Here is a 23,916-nt window from a genome sequence, read left to right on the forward strand (position 1 = left end):
TTCAGGGTAATAAATGAGAAAAACACACACCGAGAGTACTTTATCCAGCAAGGCTCTCATTCAGAATAGAAGGAGAGATAAAGAGCTTCCAAGATAGGCAAAAACTGCAAGAGTATGTGACCACCAACCCAGCTCTACAAGAAATATTAAGGGGGATCTTGTAAAAGAAAGAGGAAGACCAAAGAAACAATCCACAAAATGGGGGCTGAATAGGTATTACAATGACACTAAATTTATATCTTTCTATAGTTACTCTGAACGTGAATGGGCTAAATGATCCCATCAAAAGACGGAGAGTTTTGGGACTGGATAAAAAAGCAAGACCCATCTATTTGCTGTCTAAAAGAGAATCATTTTAGGCTTAATAAGGAAACCTCCAGCCTGAAAATGAAAGGGTGGAGAACCATTTGCCATTCAAATGCTCCTCAAAAGAAAGCTGGAGTAGCAATCCTCATATCAGATATATTAAAGTTTATCCCAATGTCTGTGGTAAAAAATGTAGAGGGACACTATATCATGCTTAAAGGGTCTATCCAACATGAGGACCTAGCAACCATGAATATTTAATTCAATATTTAATTCATTCAGCTCCCAATGTGGGAGCTGCCAAGTATATCAATTAATAACCAAAGTAAAAAGATACTTAGATAATAATACACTAATAATAGGAGACTTCAACATGGCACTTTCTGCAAATGACACATCTTCTAACCACAACATCACCAAAGAAATAAGGGTTTTAAATGATACACTGGATCAGATGTATTTCACAGATATATACAGAACTTTGCACCTGAACACAACTGAATACACATTCTTCTCAAGTGCACATGGAACTTTCTCCAGAATAGACCACACACTGGGTCACAAATGAGGTCTCAACCAATACCAAAAGACTGGGATTGTCCCCTGCATATTTTCAGACCACAATGCTTTGAAACTAGAACTCAATCACAAGAAATTTGGAAGAAACTCAAACACAAGGAGGTTAAAGATCATCCTGCTAAAAGATGAAAGGGTCAACCAAGAAATTAGAGAATTAAAAAGATTCATGGAAACTAATGAGAATGAAGATACAACAGTTCAAAATCTTTGGGATACAGCTAAAGCAGTCCTAAGAGGGAAATACACTGCAATACAAGCATCCCTCAAAAAACTGGAAAAAACTCAAATACACAAGCTAATAACCTCACACCTAAAGGAACTGGAAAAGAAAAGCAAATAAAACATACACCAAAAAAAAAAAAAAAAAACATACACCAAGCAGAAGAAGAGAGATAATAAAGATTCAAGCAGAACTCAATGAAACAGAGACCAGAAGAACTGTGTAACTGATCAACAAAAGCAGGAGTTGGTTCTTTGAAAGAATTAATAAGATAGATAAACCATTAGCCAGCCTTATTAAAAAGAAAAAAGACTCAAATTAATAAAATCATGAATGAAAGAGGAGAGATCACAACCAATACCAAGGAAATACAAACGATTTTAAAAACATATTATGAACAGCTATATGCCACTAAATTAGGCAATCTAGAAGAAATGGACACATTTCTGGACCACAAACTACCAAAACTGGAACAGGAAGAAATAGAAAACCTGAACAGGCCAATAACCAGGGAGGAAATTGAAGCAGTCATCAAAAACCTCCCAAGACACAAAAGTACAGGGCCAGATGGTTTCCCAGGGGAATTCTATCGAATGTTTAAGGAAGAAACAATATCTATTCTACTAAAGCTGTTCCGAAGGATAGAAAGGGACAGAATACTTCCAAACTCATTCTATGAGGCCAGCATCACCTTAATTCCAAAAACCAAAGACCCACCAAAAAGGAGAATTATAGACCAATATCCCTGATGAACATGGATGCAAAAATTCTCAACAAGATACTAGCCAATAGGATCCAACGGTACATTAAGAAGATTATTCACCATGACCACATGGGATTTATCCCCGGGATGCAAGGCTGGTTCAACACCCATAAAGCAATCAATGTGATAGATCATATCAACAAGAGAAAAAACAAGAACCATATGATCCTCTCAATAGATGCAGAGAAAGCACTTGATAAAATACAGCATCCATTCCTGATCAAAACTCTTCAGAGTGTAGGGATAGAGGGAACATTCCTCAACATCTTAAAAGCCATCTACGAAAAGCCCACAGCAAATATCATTCTCAATGGGGAAAAACTGAGAGCCTTTCCCTAAGATCAGAACCACGAAAGAGATGTCCACTCTCACCACTGCTATTCAACATAGTACTAGAAGTCTTAGCCTCAGCATCAGACAACAAAAAGAAATAAAAGGCATTCAAATTGGCAAAGAAGAAGTCAAACTCTCCCTCTTCACAGATGACATGATACTGTACATAGATAACCCAAAAGACTCCGCCCAAGATTGCTAGAACTCATACAGCAATTTGGCAATGTGGCAGGATACAAAATCAATGCCCAGAAATCAGTGGCATTTCTTTACAGCAACAATGAAACTGAAGAAAGAGAAATTAAGGAATCAATCCCATTTACAATTGCACCCAAAAGCATAAGATACCTAGGAATAAACCTAACCAAAGAGGTAAAGGATCTATACCCTAAAAACTACAGAACACTTCTGAAATATATTGAGGAAGACACAGAGAGATGGAAAAATAGTCCATGTTCATGGATTGGAAGAATTGATATTGTGAAAATGTCAATGCTACCCAGGGCAATTTACACATTTAATGCAATCCCTATCAAAATACCATGCACTTTCTTCAGAGAGTTGGAACAAATCACCTTAAGATTTGTATGGAATCAGAGAAGACCCTGAATAGCCAGGGGAATACTGAAAAAGAAAACCAGAGCCAAGGCCATCACAATGCCAGATTTCAGATTGTACTACAAAGCTGTGATCATCAAGACAGTGTGGTACTGGCACAAAAACAGACACATAGATCAAAGAAACAGAATAGAGAACCCAGAAATGGACCCTCAACTCTATGGTCAAGTAATATTCAATAAAGCAAGAAAGACTATCCACTGGAAAAGGACAGTCTCTTCAATATATGGTGCTGGGAAAATTGGACAGCTATGTGCAGAAGAATGAAACTGGACCATTCTCTTACACCATACAAAAAGATAAACTCAAAATGGATCAAAGATCTAAATGTGAGACAAGAATCCATCAAAATCCTAAAGGAGGGATCCCTGGGTGGCTCAGTGGTTTAGCACCTGCCTTTGGCCCAGGGCGTGATCCTGGAGTCCCGGGATCAAATCCCATATCAGGCTCCCAGCATGGAACCTGCTTCTCCCTCTGCCTGTGTCTCTGCCCCTCTCTCTCTCTCTCCCTCTGTCTCTGTGTGTGTGTGTGTGTGGGGGTCTCTCATGAACAAATAAATAAAATCTTAAAAAAAAAAAATCCTAAAGAACACAGACAACACCCTTTTTTTTTTTTTTTTTTACAACACCCTTTTTGAACTTGGCCACAGTAACCTCTTGCAAGATACAGCCATGAAGGCAAGGAAAAGAAGCAAAAATGAACTATTGGGACCTGAGATAAAAAGCTTCTGCACAGCAAAAGAAACAGTCAACAAAAGTAAAAGACAACCTACAGGATGGGAGAAGATATTTGCAAATGACATATCAGATAAAGGGCTAGTATCCAAGATCTATAAACATCTTATTAAACTCAACAGCAAAGAAACAAACTATCCAATCATGAAATGGGCAAAAGACATGAACAGAAATTTCACCAAAGAAGACATACACATGGCCAACAAGCACATGAGAAAATGCTCTGCATCACTTGCCATCAGGGAATACAAATCAAAACCACAATGAGATACCATCTCACACCAGTGAGAATGGGGAAAATTAACAAGACAGGAAACCACAAATGTTGGAGAAGATGTGGAGAAAGGGGAACCCTCTTGCACTGTTGGTGGGAATGTGAACTGGTACAGCCACTCTGGAAAACTGTGTGGTGTAGATGTTCCTACAAGAGTTAAAAATAGATCTGCCCTACTACCCAGCAATTGCACTTCTGGGGATTTATCCCAAACATACAGATGCTGTGAAAGACTGAGACACCTGCACCCCTGTGTTTATAAAGCAATGTCCACAATAGTCAAACTGTGGAAGGAGCCTCGGTATCCATTGAAAGATGAATGGATAAAGATGATGTGGTCTATATATACAATGGAATATTACTCAGCCATCAGAAAGGACAAATACCCATCATTTGCTTTGACGTGGATGGAACTGGAGGGTGTATGATGCTGAGTGAAGTAAGTCAATCGGAGAAGGACAATCATTATATGGTTTCACTCATATGGGGAATATAAAAAAATAGTGAAAGGGATTATAGGGGAAAGGAGAGAAAATGAGTGGGAAGAATCAGAAATGGTTACAAAACATGAGAGACTCCTAACTCTGGGAAACAAACAAAGGGTAGTGGAAGGGGTGTGTGTGGGAGGATGGGGTGACTGGGTGACGGGCACTGAGGGGGGCACTTGACAGGACGAGCACTGGGTGTTATACAATATATTGGAAAATCGAACTCCAATTAACAAATATACATATAAAAAAGTAAAATAAAAAAAATAATAAAACTTAGTTTCAACTATGGGATCTGAACCTCTGACAAACAGAAGCTGTCATTTTTCTTCCTTAATAAGCATAACACGGGAAAGGGAGGTGATGATAGCCTGTTTACAAAGGGGAAAGAATAAAGGCTCTCTAAAAGCTTTATATTAGGTCATTCTTCTCTTCGTGTCTTAGAAATGCCGTTTCAGCCAGCTGAAAGATACTTTCTACAGTACAACTTTAAATCTTCCACATTCAAGAAGTTGAGAATATTGGCTGCAAATACCCAAAGATTCAGTTTGTCGACTCTAAGTGTTCTCTGATTGTCCTCTGACAACAGTGGTGGTAAAGACTTGTATCGCAAAATTAACTCAACACAGTAATGGTTCAGTGAGCTAACTTACTGCCCTCAACTTCTGCTTTTAAGTACTAAAAAAGGTATCTCTGAGAGATTCTTGTGTGACTACAGTTACTAACATATTTTTACCCATCCTGAAAAGCAATAAAGAAAAAGCTACAATTATTAATAACTCTGGCAAACCCAGTAAAGAAAATTATAAACAAACCTTCAGGGTGGCTCTAGGAACATCTCCACATAAAATATAAAAAGAATTTTTATAAATGGCCAAAATAACAATAAATGTAAGAACAAAAAACGCAGGAAAATATTCTGATTAACCACTAAAAGAAAAAGATAACACCATAATTTACAATGCCATCATCTGTGCACTGGGTTAGCTGTGGTTAAATAAACTTTTCATGGACCTGTCAGTGCAACATGTAATTGGCATATAAATATTTTTCAAGTTATGGTAGCAAGTGTGATTATGTGACACTTAAATATTTTATCTCCATCTGTTGGAAAATAACAACACTATCCTAAAGTAAATAACAAATTTTATGAACGCTGGCAAAATAGAAGTCTCCAAAAATAAATCACATCTTTAATATTTATGCACTATTTTCACAAAATCTCAAACTTAATACTTTTAGACATTTTGTTATAAAATTTGTAACAAACCTAAGCATATTATATCCTCACAGAATCATACTTTATATTAATCCATTCAAAACAGAAACTCAAATATGGAAACATTATCAAGTATAAAAATATACACAGTTAATCAATTTTCCCCCAAACATAAAAGTTTAAATAATCTTTCCAGGTACTAAATTTAAATAAGGCCTTAAAAAAATAATAAAATAAAATAAAATAAAATAAAATAAGGCCTTAAAAGACTGCACACATTTTATTTGCTTTGTCATCTGCTATCTAAACCTTCAGTAATAACCTATAGGTGCTCACAACAGGAAGCCATATGGATTCCACATCAGATAATCAGTAAACTCATAGTGTTATACAAATACAGAAACAAACACAGAGAATTCTGGACTTAATCAAAACTACAGAACCAAGCAGAAATACTTAATATTTAAGTAACCAAATATTATCAATCTACTAACTTTGGTCATTCTCTTAGGAATACCAAGTTATGAGACAAACCTGTGTGGCTACAACCAAAATCTAGAGATACCTTTGGAAACTGATGACACGTTACAGTCTTCTGATGGAAGACCTGTCCCACCATCTTTCCAGTATGGATTCAATTCTCTCTCCAGCAGTATGGACTAGAACGAAACATTTTCAGAGATTATAATTTAAAAATAACTTCACCATAAAATATGTTAATAAATAATATACCTTGGACAAATATTAAGACACATTCTTCTGCAACTCACAAAAAATAACACGTCAATTAACATCATGCCTATTATGAATCAGAATCTAGCTGCAGAAGATAAAATAAATGGTCAATGTGCCTAACTCAGCCCTGGCAGCCTTATGAGACGGTGAGGAAAAGAGACCACACACAAGTCACTGACAAGTGCTCTGAGGACCGAAGTACAGAGTGAAAAGCCACACAGGGTTCAAACCCCTCTCACTGAAAGCTCAGACTTCTGAGAGGGGGTAATCCATGCAGCCTTAGACCAAAGAGGAGCAGGAATGAACCACATTCTCTCTTGTGAGGGAGGAAGGCACAGAGATGCTCCAGGGAGAAGGAATAACAGCATGTTCATAAAACCCCACAGGAAAAGGAAAACATGGCACTTCCAAGGAACTGAAAATTATCCAGATACTCTAAAACCTAGAAGTACGAGTGAGTACAGATAAGAGATCAGGTTGTAGAATAATCGGGGATGAAGGCCAACTGCTGTTGGGGTTTATGCTGGGGCAACAGTGACTCATGAAAGTAGTTGGCTCTGAACTACCCAGAGAGCTAAGTGGGTTAAGAGTGGAGACAAGACTGAGGAAAAACAAGATTAGAGGCAGGAATCCGGTCCGACAACTGTGGCTCTGACTGAGAAAGAGCTGATGGTAGCCTCATCACCGTTCAAGCACCTCCTGTGTTCCAAGCACTGTGCCAGGTACTGGGGCTCAAACAAATAAGCCAGGCAGCCCTTGCCATCAGAACAGAGGCAGTCCAAGATGGGAGAGAGACAACTAAGCTAGTCCAGGTGAATGCTATGGAGGTAGAGCATGCTGCAGAGCCACAAACTAGGGGCATCTGACTTGACCTTAGGAAATCAGAAAACTATTCCAGCAACTAGATGGAGAAGAACAAAGAGAGCTAAATGTTATTTCTAGTACTATAAGCCAACCAGACTGCTGGAAACAAAAATGTGGATAAAATTGTTTTAAAAGCTTTTAAAATACATTTGTGAGGGATCCCTGAGTGGCTCAGCGGCTGGGTTCCCGCCTTCGGCTCAGATCGTGATCCCAGGATCTGGGATCAGGTCCCTCATCAGGCTCCCTGTGAGGGGCCTGCTTCTCCCTCTGTCTATGTCTCTGTCTGTGTCTCTCATGAATAAATAAATAAATCTTTAAAAAATAAAATAAAAGATATTCGTGAGCTGACAAAAGAATACAGAATCTTCAAAGAACAAAATTTAAGTTCAAGGTTAACATGGAAGGATAGGCAAAACCATTAGGATTTGATTTCTTAGTTTTTACCAAAAAAGATCCCGTCACCTCCCTGGTTAGACTACTACAAAACCTCCAAGGTTCTATAATCAAGGAATTTCTTCCAGTGGTCTTGTGCACTCAAACAGATAACATCAGTTTCTCAACAGGACACAAAAGGTTGGAGTCACACACTGAGGAGGACACTTGACAACAGAGTAGACAAACTGTGAGATATTATGTGACAATATACAACAGTAAAAGGACTGGATATATAAATAACTACCACCAATCAGTAAGAAAAAGACAACTCTAGAAGAAAAATAAGCAAAATACATAAGCAGCTCATTCTATAAGAAATCTGAATGACAAAAAAAAGACATGAACAGTAATCAGTCAAAAGCATATAAAAACAATGAAATGCCTTTCTCACTCATGACAAGAATCTAAAAGTTTGACAATCACAGATACTAAGCGTGGTAAAGAAACCTACACTTTTGAGGCAGTCTGTGCTGTTACAATCTCTTTGAAGTATTTGCAAACGAAGACAGGTGTGTATCTTCTAACTTAGTCATCCCACTTCTCGATGTGCATTAAGAAGTCCTCACTCACATGCAGGGGAAAAAACACACAAGAACCTTCGCTGAGCACTGTTTGTAAATAGTGCTATTGAAAAACAGCAAACAACGCCAATGTTTTGGGGTTAGAATGTTAGATTTCCACAAGAAATGGACAACTGCAGTATGGCATAATTAGATGATGACAGACTACATAGTGACTACAAGGAAGGAACCAGAAATAAAATATATCAATATAAATCAATTACTAAAACACTCTCAGGCCTTTTAGTCAAAATGGCTTCTACAGCTTCCAATCACTCATCACAACCACCCAGCTCAGCACAAACAGAAAAGATACACAAAATACACAACATACTTTCAGTTCAAAACAAGATAAACCCCTCTGTGGACCAGAAGAGCACAGAAATGTGAAGCAGTAAGTTGAACTGAAACCACAGGCCTTACTGGACTCTATGTGCATGCAAAAAATGATAGCCCCAGGGGATCCCTGGGTGGCTCAGCCGTTTAGCGCCTGCCTTTGGCCCAGGGCGCGATCCTGAAGTCCCGGGATCGAATCCCACATCAGGCTCCCAGCATGGAGCCTCCTCCTCCCTCTGCCTGTGTCTCTGCCTCTCTCTCACTCTCTCTCTCTATGTCTATCATAAATAAATAAATAAATAAATAAATAAATAAATAAATAAATAAATAAATAAATAAATAAATAAATCTTTTAAAAAAGAAAAAGTGATAGCCCTTGGTTCAATTTCTGTAAGATAAGGGCAGCCCTGGTGGCCCAAAGGTTTAGCGCCGCCTTCGGCCCAGGGTGTGATCCTGGAGACCCAGGATCGAGTCCCACATCGGGCTCCCTTCATGGAGCTTGCTTCTCCCTCTACCTGTGTCTCTGCCTCTCTCTCTCTCTGTATGTCTCTCATGAATAAATAAATAAAATCTTAAAAAAAAAAAAAAAAAAAGGCTAAAAAAATTTCTGTAAGATAAGAAATAGAGTGCCCACGTGAAATAGGATTGGAGCCAGTCTTGCCACAGGAAGCCAAGGATGGCGTGGGGACATCCCCCACTTGTAAAAGAAGACTGGAAACTTGGCATGCATGTCTATAACCTTCTAGACTAAGTCTACAGAACCATGCTACAGTCCACAGACCACGGCACAGTGCAGGCAGAAGAGACCCAGAGGACACACACATAGCCTTCAGTATGTGTTTGCACATTTTTCTGTGATCTTCAACCAAAGACAGATAGGATGTATGTTCTTGTATATGTCTGTATGTGTGTGCATCTAAAACAAAGATTTTAGGAAACAAAATGTGTCTTTATTACATGTAATACCTCCTGACATTTTATATTTTTAAGTGCTGATTGCAATAACTCAATTACATGACCTACATTTTTAAAAACACCATCCTAGAACACACAAAAAAAATGATATCCTGAAAAACAAATGAGACATAAAAATCAAGCTTCAGTGAAGGACCATCATTAGACTTCTTGCCAGTATCTTCATTTTATCCCCACTTCCATTACCAGAGTCAACATTTGATTTTAAGGCAAGGACCATTTAGTTCAGTTTAAAGAAGAAAAATTTCACGATACATATCAAGTCAGGCCTTAAAGGATAAATACGATGTAGCCTTAATGGAGAAAGAGGGAATTCACTGAGAAAGAACCAGATGAACAAAAATGAAGAGATGGGAATTTGCAGAGAAATAAGGTAGTCTGGCTTAGGTACAAATTACCTAAGAGAAAGAGTCCAATCCAATGTGTTGGACTCTATTTGTGGCAGCTCTGGGGTGGAGGTAAAGGGGTCTTCAAAGGAGACTAAATATGGCACCTTTCTCTTTTGCCAGGCTCTGAACAAGTTCAGAAATACAACAAAACCTTAAGGAAACAAAAGACAAAAATTACTTTTATTGCTGATGAAGGCTAACCTGGAAGAGAATTTTTCTTTCAGTAAAAAGCAAGTGGGCCTGTTAACTGAACTGCACAATGAGGCAGGCTCTCCCAGGTGGAGCCAGCACAGAGCCAAGGCCACCTCCCTAAATCCCCACAGGGCCCCTGCAAGCAGTCAGCTCCATAAGTAGGAAATGCAGGGCAAAGCCAAGGATGCCCCGTTTATTCTGTCCAAATTTTCCAGAAGAAAATTTACTCCATATCCTCAAGGACAGAATGAAAAATGAGAGTGGCACAAAATACCACTGATGGAGATTCTTCCACCAGACAGGAAACATTAGCAATGTTCCCCTTCCCTGGAATCACCAAAGATTTCTGAGCAGAGTCACACCATGATCCCAGATGTACTTTGAAAAGATCACCCTGACACCAGTCATAGGATGCTGAGTGAGAAGTGAAGAGGTCACAGGCATTGCCCATGCAACAGCAAACCTGAAACCTACTAGTATCTAACCTACTAGTATCTAACCTCATATGACTCTTCATCCCAGGGACCACCCTCCCATTCATCGTACACATTAACTCTGCTCCAGTACAGATAGGACAACTGAGGCGCATATGAAGGCATAAGACCTACAACTAGGAAGAGGGGCTCTGGCAGAAATGGAAAAGATGACACACGTGCAAAAGACAAGAACTCCACAGGCAGGTGAGCCGATCAGCAGATGCTGGCTTGAAGGAACCAGGGAAGTTCATAGAAGAGTTTGTAAGAAAAGACTGTTAATTAGAAAGTCTGGAATTCAAAGCTAGAAAGGTGAGGGATAAAAAATTATTACAATTTCTTAGGAAAATGAAGATAGTTTTATGTAATGGTATTTCTAAGAATAACTGGTCACTACTTCAGTCTGTTAAAGACATCCAAGGTCAACCAAGGCCTTATGATGTGATACAGAGAACAGGCCTGAACAGGATATAAACAAAACATAAGACCACAAGCCAGGGTTATCCTAACATGCCAAAACATTAATGCCCACCAAGAGCAGAGCACAATTCAGAAGCAAGTTTGTCATGGCATCAGGTAATACCAACTTCCAGACATCACACAGCTCCAGGATCCCCTGGCCACCCCTTCCCCGACACCACATGTACTCTCCCTCCCCTCTCTGAACACAGTGACTCTGACTCCATCAGGTCTCAGAGACAGTAACACGTTCCAGAGCTTAGTCAGGATGCTCTGAATATCCCTGGCCTTCAGTGTGCCAGTGTGCCAGTGAACAGCTGCCAATACAACATACCACACCTATGTTTTCAGAATAAAAATTAAGTGGAGGTGGAGGACACAGAAAATACTACTACTCACAGGACTCTTAAGACCGCTCTCACATTTTTCATGTCTCTCTCCCTCTATGGCACGTTCAAGGTCAACTCTTAAAGATGACCTTTTTGTTCACTAATTCTCTCTTCAGCTGTATTCAATTTGTTGTCTACTCATCTACTGAGTTTCTAATTCCAACTGCAATATCTTTTATTTCTACAAGTTCTTACTGGCTCTTTCTCAAACCTGCCTTCACAATAATCTTTTTATTTCTTATTCACATTTTTTATACCTGTCACTATATAAAGCTTTTAAATATCCCAACAGATAAAGGTTTTATGGATCTGATTCTATTGTTCCTTACTTCAGATTAACTCTCATTCATGGACTACCCTTGTGTTTTCATGTATTTTTTGATTCTAGATAAGAAGCTTTCTTCTGGGAAACCGAAACACCTAAAGTTACAGTGTGGTCCTCCGGAAAACACTGGCGTTCACTCCTGCCAAGCACTTCAAAGCATTACCAACATTAAATACTTTAAAATACTTTAAATTAGGGATCCCTGGGTGGCGCAGGGGTTTGGCGCCTGCCTTTGGCCCAGGGTGCGATCCTGGAGACCTGGGATCGAATCCCACATCGGGCTTCCGATGCATGGAGCCTGCTTCTCCCTCTGCCTGTGTCTCTGCCTCTCTCTCTTTCTCTCTCTGTGACTATCATAAATAAATAAACATTTAAAAAAAATAAAAATAAAAAAAATAAATAAATAAAATACTTTAAATTAAATTCTCAGCTTGAAGATTTTCAGACCACACAAGTAGCACAGTTCAAGCCCAAAACCCTTATGAATCCAAGCTATGAACCAAACTCAATATTCACTCAACTACAAATGCCCTAGATTTATTAATCTAGTATAGCATTAGAGTGACTTCCCACAGGAGATTCATTTTATAAAAACTTATACCACATTCCATAGTTATTCCCACTAATGTTATTAAATACTGCAAAAGATAAAATAATATTTCACAAGTAAAACTGTATTTATATAAATGTCTCATTGCTTAAGGGTGATTGGAAGTTAAAGCATTTTAAATGCTCTTACCTGTTCCAGTGCTTGGGTTTTCTCTTGCTCTATTTTCCTCATAGTCTCCTTATCAGCTTTGAGTGATGATAAGGACACAGTTTTAACAGACATGAAATCAACAGTCATCCACTCATCTCTCTGTAAAAAAAAAAAAAAGCCATTTCAATCTAAATTGGTTAGAAGTAAACAACAAACACTTGGTAACAGCAGCAAGGATCCTGGAGGAACACAAGCCTGGATCAATCCTGCATTTCCACACCTGAAGCAAGCTTTTTAGTCTCTCTCCTATAAAATGGAATAAAATTCCTACCCTTCCAGGTTGTTTACAGGAATAAGCCAGAAAAACGATTTAAGGTGCACAGTCCCAGTGCCTGACACAGTACAGGCCTTCACGCAGCAGCACCTTCCACCTTCCTGCCCTCTGGCAAACATTCTCACTCAGGCAAATGAACCACAGCCCCACATCTGTCAACTCTTCAACTCTAAATATTGCTAACAGAAATTATGACACGACATGGCTATGGAAAACAACTGATGGCACTCTACCCACTGGAGAAAGCTCTGACACAAGGAGCAGTATGGAGCTTCCAGCACAGGAGGGAAAGCGCAGCTCTTCCAGCAACAGCCAGGAGGAGGAAACCCTCTGTGGGGCCAGAACAGATGTAAGCCCTCACTTTCTCACAAAGGAAAAACAGAAGTCTAAAGACTAAGCAAACAGCATCACTGCCAGAATTATTTGTAAAAGTATACTATTTTCAAAGTCTAATTTTTCTCCTGAAATAGTTTAACCATATGTCACTTCAACATTCATCCATTTTAGCTGTTCACACTTTTTTCTTTACCATCAGGTAACTTACCTGAATAACTTGGTTGTCTTCTCTTTCTGAATTTTCATCTTTCACTTTCCAGGCCTTTTCCCTGCCAGGAGTCTGCGATGGGACAGCCTCAACCCACTCATCTTCAGAGCTCTAAGAATATTTAGCAGTAAGTGAAACTCTCAAACTTGCATACTTGAATGTAAAAATTCATGGTGAACTCAGTTTCCTGGAGAAAATTCTCAGAGTAGAGGTTCCCTCTAAAAAGTGACATTGAGGGCAGCCCAGGTGGCACAGCGATTTAGCGCCACCTTCAGCCCAGTGCCTGATCCTGGAGACCCAGGACTGAGTTCCACGTCTGGCTCCCTGCATGGAGCCTGCTTCTCCCTCTGCCTATGCCTCTGCCTCTCTCTATCTCTCATGAATAAATAAAAAATATATATATATTTTTTTAAAGTGACATTGAGGGAGACCTGGGTGGCTCAGCGATTGAGTGTCTACCTTTTGCTCAGGGCATGATCCTGGAGTTCCGGGATCGAGTCCCACATCAGGCTTCCTGCATGGAGCCTGCTTCTCCCTCTGCCTATGTCTCTGCCTCTCGCTTTCTCTGTCTCTCATGAATAAATAAATAAAATTTTAAAAAAATAACGATAAATGAAAATAAAAAGTAACACTGAAAATCTGAACAAAGAACATACAAACCCACTCTTTGGGGATAAGCCCATGAAACACCACGACTGTCATCATGCCAAGGGAAGGAGAAAACAAAAGATTAGGACTGACAGCAGAGCACTCACTACAACACAGAGCTGCAGTTCTCACCGACAGGAATACTGACATCTTTGTTTATTTGGAACAAGGGAAACAACATTCAAGTAAATGACTTTGCCTCTAAGTTTCCCCCTTTTTAAACTTCCCTGGGTCTAAAAACACAGAGATCTCAGTTAACAGCCAAGCTGGTTAAGTACTTGGTTACTGTGTTTAAATACCAGATTATTAAATCAGCTACAAAGTATTTGGCCAACAGCCTTGGTGTGCTCAGCATTTTGCCAGATTCTGGGTTCTGTTTCCCAGAAACACATCAATCACCTACTTCTATATTAAGTACTGTAATAAGTCTTTTCACATATGTTCTCAAGCTGACTCCTTCAAACAACCCTACATAAAATACTGTTTGGTTTTAGAGATAAGAAAAGCTTTCCAAAATTAGGTAACTTGCCCAAGTTACATGGTATCCAAGGAGGAGAACCAGAATAGCAATCTAGATTCCCCCAGCTCTAACATCTATCTGTACAATGTTAAGTGTAGGAAAGTTCCCTAGAAATAACCCAGTACACAACGCTGGCTAAGGTGTAAGCAGAGAAACATGGAGGCCAAGAGAAAGAGGATTTCCTGAATGAGAACAATATTCCTTCATTCCACAAAGTTCTTGATAATTACCTAAGTATAGAACAAAAATATGTCTGGTAAAAGGTATAATCCACATGGAATAAACATATTTGTGCTCTGGCATCTCAAGTGCCAGCTGTTTCTCAACAGAGAGCAGAATTTATTCATTCCTTCATTCATTTAGGTGTTGATTTGGATTTATAGAAATGTTAGAATTAGCTATTTACATATATAGTTATAATTTTTAAGATAATGACTATAAATAATTTCTGGCCTACTCATATTTACATTGTCAGATCAATTTAGAAAAGATTGCACTTGTCATGATAACCACAAAGTGATATATGGAAGTGTTGATCAGTGTACTGTACACCTGAAACTAAAAGAACACAATGTGCTAACTGGAATTTAAATAAAACCTTTAAAGAAAAATCAACTTAGAGACCCGTTTACTACCACTTGGTGTTACCACTAAAAAATTCACACATTCCTTGGAGGAGTGCCAAATTTACTATGATCAAGCTAAAAAAAAGTTCATGTTACTGTTCCACAGGATTCTGTTAAAGGCCTTCTTTTTTTTTTTTTTTTTTTTTTTTTTAAGATGTTATTTTTGAGCAATCTCTACATCCAACATGGGGCTTGAACTTAAAACCAGGGATCAAGAGTCACAAGCTCTCCTGACTGAGCTGGCCAGGCGCCCCATGAAGGCCTTCTAAAAGTACAGGTTTGCTCTGTCCTACGAGACGTTAACCCATCACCTGAAAGTCACTTATCAGGGCCATCAGCTGCTTCCCCAGAACAGCTGCACACATCCCCACCCCACATACACCCAACCACCACGAGCTTCACAACTTCAGGTGAACCCCCACATACACCCAACCATCATGACCTTCACAATTTCTGCTGAGCTAGACTTTCAGCCACAACTAGTATCCCTCTTACTGGTCCGTGGCCGGTTCTCTCTTCCACTCCCTTGGCTTACTCCCCTTTGAAGCACTTAGCAGTTTTACATTTACTTGTGTGATTCTCTGATTCATGTCTTGCTCTCCCATTAGGCAGTAAGTTCTATGAGGACAGTAATCACATCTGCTCTTGCCTACTTTGTATCCCCAAGGACCTAGCTTAGTATCTTGGCAGAGAGGTGAGGCTTATGATCTTAAACATCTCTCAAGTTTTCTACCAACTCCATTCCCCATACAGTTAAGAAATGGATCTCTCCTCCTCTATCAAGAAAAATGAAGCCACTTTAGCTTTCTACCCAATTTCTAACAAAATTATTTATGTCTGTGCCTATCCTTTCCTCCTGTTAACTCTTCCTCTTCAAGGCAGGTCCTCCATATATTTTGGCCCCAACCATTCCTGTTCCTCTAGGACCATGCACCATCAATGGTCTCCTTCTCTTGTAACTTCAACCAAAGCTCTCTACTGGCCTAGAAATATGTCTTCCCCATCCTTTGGGTGTGTGTGAATGAAGGGAGAAGGGGAATCTTAATTGTCCTTATGTCTCCCTCTAGTAGCAATTTATCTCCCAACTTCTACTCGAAGTTAAATTCTTAAAACAGCAGTCTATACCCTTTGCCTGCACATCCACTCACTCTCACCCAATCCTCAAAATCTACCATACAGCTAATGTCCCCATTAACCTACTGAGACTTCTTCAAAGGTCATCACTGGCTTCCACTTTGCCCAATGCAGCAGAATGTTTCCATCTTTATCCCCCTGGGCCTCTGCTGAATACAATTCTGAATAACTCACTTTCTCGACCTCCATGACCTTTCTCAGTTCTGCTCCCATTCTTCATTTCTTCTCCATTTCCCTCATGCACTTTTCCTCCTTTGCTCAGCCCTTAAATAACAATTTAGTCTGGGGTTCCATTCTCTGTCCACTACATTTTTAAATCTCTAAACGTCCCCCTTTGGCCATTAAATCCACTCTCATGCCTTGAGTTACCACCAATTGTGCTGGTATCTTTCAAATTTGTCTACCCAAAGTTTTAGTGATTTAACCAACTACCTACTATATTTAGATGCCATGCTGAACTCAATAAGAACAAAAAACTAACCCATCATCTTTTCCACAATACCTGTTCCTTCTCTTCTATTACTGAACTCAATTACATGGTAACACCAACGACTCACTTATCCAAGCTCACAATCTCAGGATCAACTGTCCCCTCCCATCTAAACCTATTTTAATTTCCAAAATATTTCTCAAAAGCATCATAAAGTGAACACCACATGCCTACCATGGGAGCCCACTTTCACCCCTGGCCACAGCTGACTGGTTCATAGGTAGGTATGAACCCAATTCATAGGCAGGATCTACCCAGTTCAGATCAAGCTGAAATACAGATCAGGAATTTGAAATCAAGCCTACCTGGACCTGCTCTAAAACTAAAGAGAAGTGGAAATGCACTGGCAGAAGCTATTTTTGTCATGAGGAATAAAATTCAACAAAAGTTGATCTGTTATCAAGGAAAAAAAAATGAACTCAGAGAAAAACAAACATGGAAGATGGCAGGATGACTCATAAAAGCATTCACAATAATTCCAGCCATTCCTGAAGCCCAGCTGTTCTTTTACAGCTATATGTCCTAGGAGACTTTTGTACTCTAATAATTGTCCCTTTTTTCTGAATAACCCAATTTAAGTTTAACCTCTGTTACCTGCAACCAAGAGCCCCAATTAATACATGCCTCTTCCTTTGAAGTATCCTAGATCACATCTTATCATCTCTCACATAGACAAATGGAATAACCAAATTAGTTTCCTGGACTCCAGTCTTTCCTGCTCCCCTTTCTTTTTCCAACATCCATCCTAATTATATCTGGAGTAATATAAAGAGTACATTTGACCTCTTTTAGGGCTCCCTGTCACAAAGCTCCTTTTCTTTCCTACCAAGAGAACCCTATTTTATTTGGAGACATACTGTGCCTCCCTTGCTGGAAAGTGAAGACTTATGATCAAGTGTTCAAATACATGGAAATAAAGGTATTATCTGGGACTTTCTGGAAGTCAAATTATGAAAGAGAGGGTATATATCCTCTTTCTTGGTATCAAGTCTAAGAGGTAATGCTATAAAGATGAGAGAGTAGCAAAACAGTAGAAGCCTTACTCCCAGAAGTTCACACTAGTCCAAGACTGTCTACCCAAATTCTCTTATAGGAGAGAAAAGTTAACTATCTTGTTAAATCAGTATTTAACAAGTATGTATTGTTCTGCCTTGGCATCATGAGATTACATATTGAAGTTATATATCTATTTATCTAACTACAAAATGAGTTCCCCAAAGGTCCGAAAAAAAAAAAAAACCTCTATTTTTATATTCCCTGTGTCTCTATCAGTGTCTGACAGAGTTGACATTCAATAAAGGTGCACTAAATTAACTAAATCCTCTTTTTCTACTCTTCCAATAGTGCTAGTCAGAAACTTTAATTAGCAGCCAGCATGCAAGCTTTAAATACCAGGCACTGAATGAAAGAAGCATCAGTGATACATTTAGTATTCTTATTACTCATTCACAGACCATTCTGTACCAATGGTCCATACCTGGACCATCTGTGCAACTTGCCTGCCTTCATTCCCTTTCTATTAATTTTGCTTCTCATTTTCACCTTATAAAATCACTTCACTACCTTAGCAAAATCACTGTTCACCTCTCTCTGATATGCTATGACCTCAATTCTTCTGATTTTAGTTTCAATCTTCCACCTTACCTTGAAGAACTCATACACCATCAAGTTTAATGTACCTCCTAACTTAACAAAGCCTACACATTTGAGGTTTTTCCTCTTTCTTTCTTATTTGATTATAGTTGACACACAGTGTTATATTAGTTTCAGGTATACAACTTAGTGATTTGATCATACATTTTGCTGTGCTCACCACTATGTAGTTACCATCTGTCCCATTACACGGATGTTATAATATCACGGACTGTATTCCTTATGCTCTTCTTCCCGTGACCTACTCATTCCGTAACTGGAGGCCTATACCTCCCTCTTCCATTCACCCATTGTATCCACCCCCGCCACATAGCCCTTCCCTCTGGCAACCATCAGTTTGTTCTCCATATACATATTTCTGTTTCTCCTTTTCATTTGTTCTTTTTTTTTAATTCCATTCATGAGTGGAATTGTATGGTATTTGTCTTTCTCACTCTGACTTATTTTACTCAGTATAATACCTTCTAGGTCCATCCATGTTGTGTCAAATGGCACAATCTCATTATTTTTGAAGCCTGTGTAATATTCCATAGTGTGTCTGCACACCACATTTTCCTTATCCGTTCATCTACTGATGGACACTTGGGCTGTTTCCATGTTTTGGCTATTGTTAATAATGCTGTGATAAACACAGCGGTGCATGTATCTTTTCAAGTTAGTATTTGCATTTTCCCTGGGTAAATACCCAATGTGGAATGCCTAGATTATCACTATGTAATGCCCTTGTCTCTTGTTATGGTCTATTTTAATGTCTATCCTGTCTATGTAAATACTGCTACTCCAGCTTTCTTTCCACTTCAATTTGCAAGGTGAATGTTCTTCATCCCTTCATGTTCAGTCTGTAAGTTTCTTTAGGTCCGAGGTGAGTTTCTTGTAGGCATCATAGAGATGGCTCCTGTTTTTTTATCCTCTCCACTTTTGATTACAGCATTTAAGCCACTTATATTTGGAGTAATTATTGATAAGTATGAACTTATTGCCATTTTTTAAATTTGTTTTCCGTTATGTTTACAGTTCTTTGTTCCTTTCTTCTCATGCTCTCTTTCTTTGTGATCAATGAATATACTGTTTTGTTTCACTTTCTTTCTCTTTATATTTTGGGTGTATCATAGGTTTTGGGTTTATGGTTACCATAAGGTTCATATATAACATCCTAAGTAAACAAAAGTCTATCTTAATTTGATGGTCTTTTTGTTCAAACATATTCTAAAAAAAAAAAAAAAAAAAAAAATTTTTTTTCTTTTTCTGCTTTTCTCTTTTTACTCCCTTGTCCACATTTTATGTATATGTTGTCATGTTTTACATCTTTTTATTCATATTATTCCTATGTCCATGGCCATTTCTTTTCCCTCAACATTTCTTGGAAGGCTGGTTTAGTAAGGATAAGCTTCTCTTTCTTTTGTCTGGGAAATCTCTTTCCAATCTGAATGAAACCCTTGTCAGGTAAAATATTCTTGGTTGTAGGTTTTGGGTCTTTCCAGCATTTTGACTATATCATGCCACTCTCTTCTGGCCTGCAAAGTTTCTGCTGAAAAACCAGCTGATAGCCTCATAAGTTTTTTTCTCTTGTAAATGACTTTTTATTTCTCTCCAGCTGCTTTTTTTGACATTTTTGACATTGTTGTATGCCATGGTGTGGACCTCCATGGATTCATCTTGTTTGGAACTCTTGTGCTTCTTGGACTTGGATGTCTATTTCCCTCCCTAGGTTAAGGAAGTTTTCAGTTATTATTTCCTCAAATAAGTTTCCTACATCTTTTTTCTTCTTCTTCTGGGGCCTCTATAATGCAAATGCTTGTTCCCTTGATGATGTCCAATAGATCTCTTCATCTATCCTTTCTAAAATTATTTTCAGTTTGTGTGCATTTCATTACCCTATCTTCCAGATCACTAATACATTCTCCTGCATCCTTTAATACATTGTTGATTTCTTCTAATACACGTTTTACTTCAGTTATTGTAGTCTTCAACTCCTATTGATTCTTTTTAAGAATTTCTATCTCTTTACTGAAGGCCTGAGTTCTTCCATTCTTTTCTCCAACCTGGTGGGTATCTTTATGATCATTACTTTCAATTATTTAAAAGCCATATTGCGGGATCCCTGGGTGGCGCAGCGGTTTGGTGCCTGCCTTTGGCCCAGGGCGCAATCCTGGAGACCCGGGATCGAATCCCACGTCGGGCTCCCGGTGCATGGAGCCTGCTTCTCCCTCTGCCTGTGTCTCTGCCTCTCTCTCTCTCTCTGTGTGACTATAAAAAAAAAAAAAAAAAAGGCCATATTGCTTATCTCTGTTTCATTTCGTTCTTTTTCTGAGTTTTCTTTTTCTTGTTATTTCTTTTGGAGCATATTCCTCTGTCCACATTTTGCTTATGTTCATGCTTGTTTCTATAGGTTAGGCAAAACAGCTGCTTCTCCTTAAGCTGAAGGAGTCTTCTGTATGGTGTCCTCTATGAAGACCATGTGTGGTTGGTGACTTTTGCTGGCTGGCTGGATCTATGGCTGTGTATGTCAATTACTCTTTTAAAGTAATCCATCCTGTCTCCATCTCTCTTGCTATTCTCTTGCTGTTCTACCTTTGGTTGTTCAACAGCTGTTCAGCCAGCCCTCAGGTCTTCTTCAAGAGGAATTGTTCTACCAATAGGTATAATTTGGTATGTTCCATGCAGATGAGTTCAGAGTCTTCCTACATTGCCTTCTCAAACTGAAACTCTCAGTAATTTTTTTATTTTTTTTAAAGATTTATTTATTTATTTATGATAAACATAGAGAGAAAGAGAGGCAGAGATACAGGAGGAGGGAGAAGCAGGCTCCATGCCAGGAGCCTGATGCAGGACTCAATCCCGGGACTCCAGGATCACGTCCTGGACCAAAGGCAGGCGCCAAACCACTGAGCCACCCAGGGATCCCCCTCAATTTTTTTAAACCAAAATTAACAGAGTAAGTTTTATGACAGTAACAGAATTAAATTCAGAGTCAAAAACAAATTAAGAGGGATCCCTGGGTGGCACAGCGGTTTAGCGCCTGCCTTTGGCCTAGGGCATGATCCTGGAGACCCAGGATCGAATCCCACGTCGGGCTCCTAGTGCATGGAGCCTGCTCCTCCCTCTGCCTGTGTCTCTGCCTCTCTCTCTCTCTCTGTGTGTGACTATCATAAATAAATAAAAATTAAAAAACAAATTAAGATAAACTGGTAAAATCCATATATATCTGGAAATTTTAAAAAGTATATAACCGGGATCCCTGGGTGGCGCAGCGGTTTGGCGCCTGCCTTTGGCCCAGGGCGCGATCCTGGAGACCCGGGATCGAATCCCACGTCGGGCTCCCGGTGCATGGAGCCTGCTTCTCCCTCTGCCTGTGTCTCTGCCTCTCTCTCTCTCTCTGTGACTATCATAAATAAATAAAAATTAAAAAAAAAAAAAAAAAAAGTATATAACCTACAGGTTAAAAAAAATCAATTAGAAAATATTTTGAAAACCATGACAGTGAAAATCTAATATGTCAAAATTAGAGACTCAACAATGCTAAGAAAAAGATTTATAAATTAAATACTCATTAGAAAAAAGGTAGATTTAGAATGAATATCTACCTTAGGATGCTAGAAAGAGAAGAATAAATTAAACAAAAAAATAAGTATTAGGAAAGAAATAATAAAAGACAGTGGAAATCAATGAAACAGAAAATACACAAACAGAAAATCAATGAAAACTAAAGGCAATTCTTTGAAAAAATTAATAAAATTGATATACCTCAAACTATACTGACCTAGAAAACAAAGAAAAAATAGAAATTGCAAAAATCAGGAATGAAAGATGGGACACAACCACAGATTCTACAGACATTAAAAGGATAGTAAGGACATATCATAAACAACTTTATTACAAAAAATTCACCAATTAGATGAAAAAAAGAAAATTCCTTACAAACTTAACTTACCAAGACTAACTCAAGAATAAATAGAAAATATTTAATACATTTAAAAGAGATTCAATTTGTGATGAAAAACCACCCCATAAAAAAAAAACTCCAGGTCCAAAGAGTTTCATTGGTAAATTTTAGCAAACATTTAAGGAAAAAACTCACCAATTTTGCATAAACTCTTCTAGAAAACAGAAGAGAAAATAATTTTAACTCATATACAAGGCCAACAATAACCTTATACCAAAACCCAAATTTGTTGGCAAATACAACCAGAAAAATAAAAATTTTTTACATTTATTTATTTATTTATATATAAAACACACCATATTTACTACACACCATAATAAACAACAATAAACACGTAATTCTCCATATTAACTGAATAAAGGAGAAAAATCAGATGATCATATTAATAAGCACAAAAAAAAAGCACTTAACAAAATTAAATGTCCATTCAAGATTCCAACTCTCAGAAAAAAACTAAAGGCAATTTCCTTACTCTGAAAAGGGCATACATGAAAAACCCACAGGTAATATCATGCTCAAAAATGAAAGATAAATGCTTTCCATCTAAGATAAGAAATAAAGTAAGGATACCTACTCTTACCACTTGTATTCAACACAATACTGAAGTCCTAACTAGTGAAATAAAACAACAACAACAACAACAAATGAAATCAAAGGGGGGAAGAGTGTCTTTATTTACACGACATAAAAAAAGTACTAAGAAATCAACCAAAAAAGGGCACCTGGGTGGCTCAGTCAGTTAAACGCCTGACTCTTGGTTTTGGTTCAGGTCATGATGATCTCAGGGTTGTGAGTCAAGCCCTGCATCAAGCTCCATGTGGGGTATGGAGTCTGCTTAAGATTCTCTCTCTCTCTTCTTATCCCTCTCCCTCCAGAAAGAACCAATGGAAAAAAGCTGTAAGCTTTTAGCAAGGTAAGAAGATACAAGGTAAATACAGGTTTCTCCACTATCCAAAAATAAAGCATTCCTATGAAACCTTGTACAAGCCAAAATGGCGTAAAATAAAGAAGCAATTACCATTTCATAAAAGTGAAAATCGTCTTCAGATTTCTTTTGGTTAGCAAAAACAGGTACTAACACTGAACTTTCATAAAAGCAAAGTGACATAAAACATACTTTCAGAGAGCAGGAAAAACCTGTATACAAAGACCACTGTAAATATATATACTAGTTGCAAATACATGGAAACTGCCATTTTAAAGATTTCACTTTCAGTAGTAACTCAAGAAAATAAAATAGAACAAAAGATACAGAAGACCTCTACACTAAAATTCGAGAACACTGAGAGAAATTAAAGAAAAGTTAAATAGATGGAGAGATATATCTACCACATGCATAATGGGTGGGAAGACTGGCAAACTTAAGATATTATATTAATTCTCCCAAAATTGATCTACTGATGCAAAACAATTCCAATCAAAGCATCAGTAGATACTTTTATTTAAAGTAATAGGCTAGGGGATCCCTGGTTGGCTCAGCGGTTTCACGCCTGCCTTTGGCCCAGGGCGCGATCCTGGAGTCCCGGGATCGAGTCCCACGTCAGGCTCCCTGCGTGGAGCCTGCTTCTCCCTCTGCCTGTCTCTCCCTCTCTATGTCTATCATGACTAAATAAATAAAATCTTTTTTAAAAAATAAAGTAATAGGCTAATTCTAAAAT

The 23,916-nt window shown here is 38.5% G+C and overlaps 1 protein-coding gene across 3 annotated transcripts in view; it reads right to left on the reverse strand.

Annotated features, from left to right (window-relative positions):
* CWF19L2 (CWF19 like cell cycle control factor 2) overlaps positions 1 to 23,916 on the reverse strand; it is a 144,466-nt gene that overhangs the window by 113,213 nt on the left and 7,337 nt on the right. For all 3 annotated transcript variants that reach the window (XM_077893314.1, XM_077893313.1, XM_077893315.1), the window contains exons 4-6: positions 13,245 to 13,355; positions 12,406 to 12,525; positions 6,100 to 6,193 (exon numbers count right to left, since the gene is read on the reverse strand). In XM_077893314.1, coding sequence (XP_077749440.1) covers positions 6,100 to 6,193; positions 12,406 to 12,525; positions 13,245 to 13,355 — 325 coding nt within the window. The remainder of the gene's footprint in view (positions 1 to 6,099; positions 6,194 to 12,405; positions 12,526 to 13,244; positions 13,356 to 23,916) is intronic.

Source organism: Canis aureus, chromosome 3, assembly GCF_053574225.1.
Source record: "Canis aureus isolate CA01 chromosome 3, VMU_Caureus_v.1.0, whole genome shotgun sequence".
Lineage (NCBI taxonomy): Eukaryota > Metazoa > Chordata > Mammalia > Carnivora > Canidae > Canis > Canis aureus.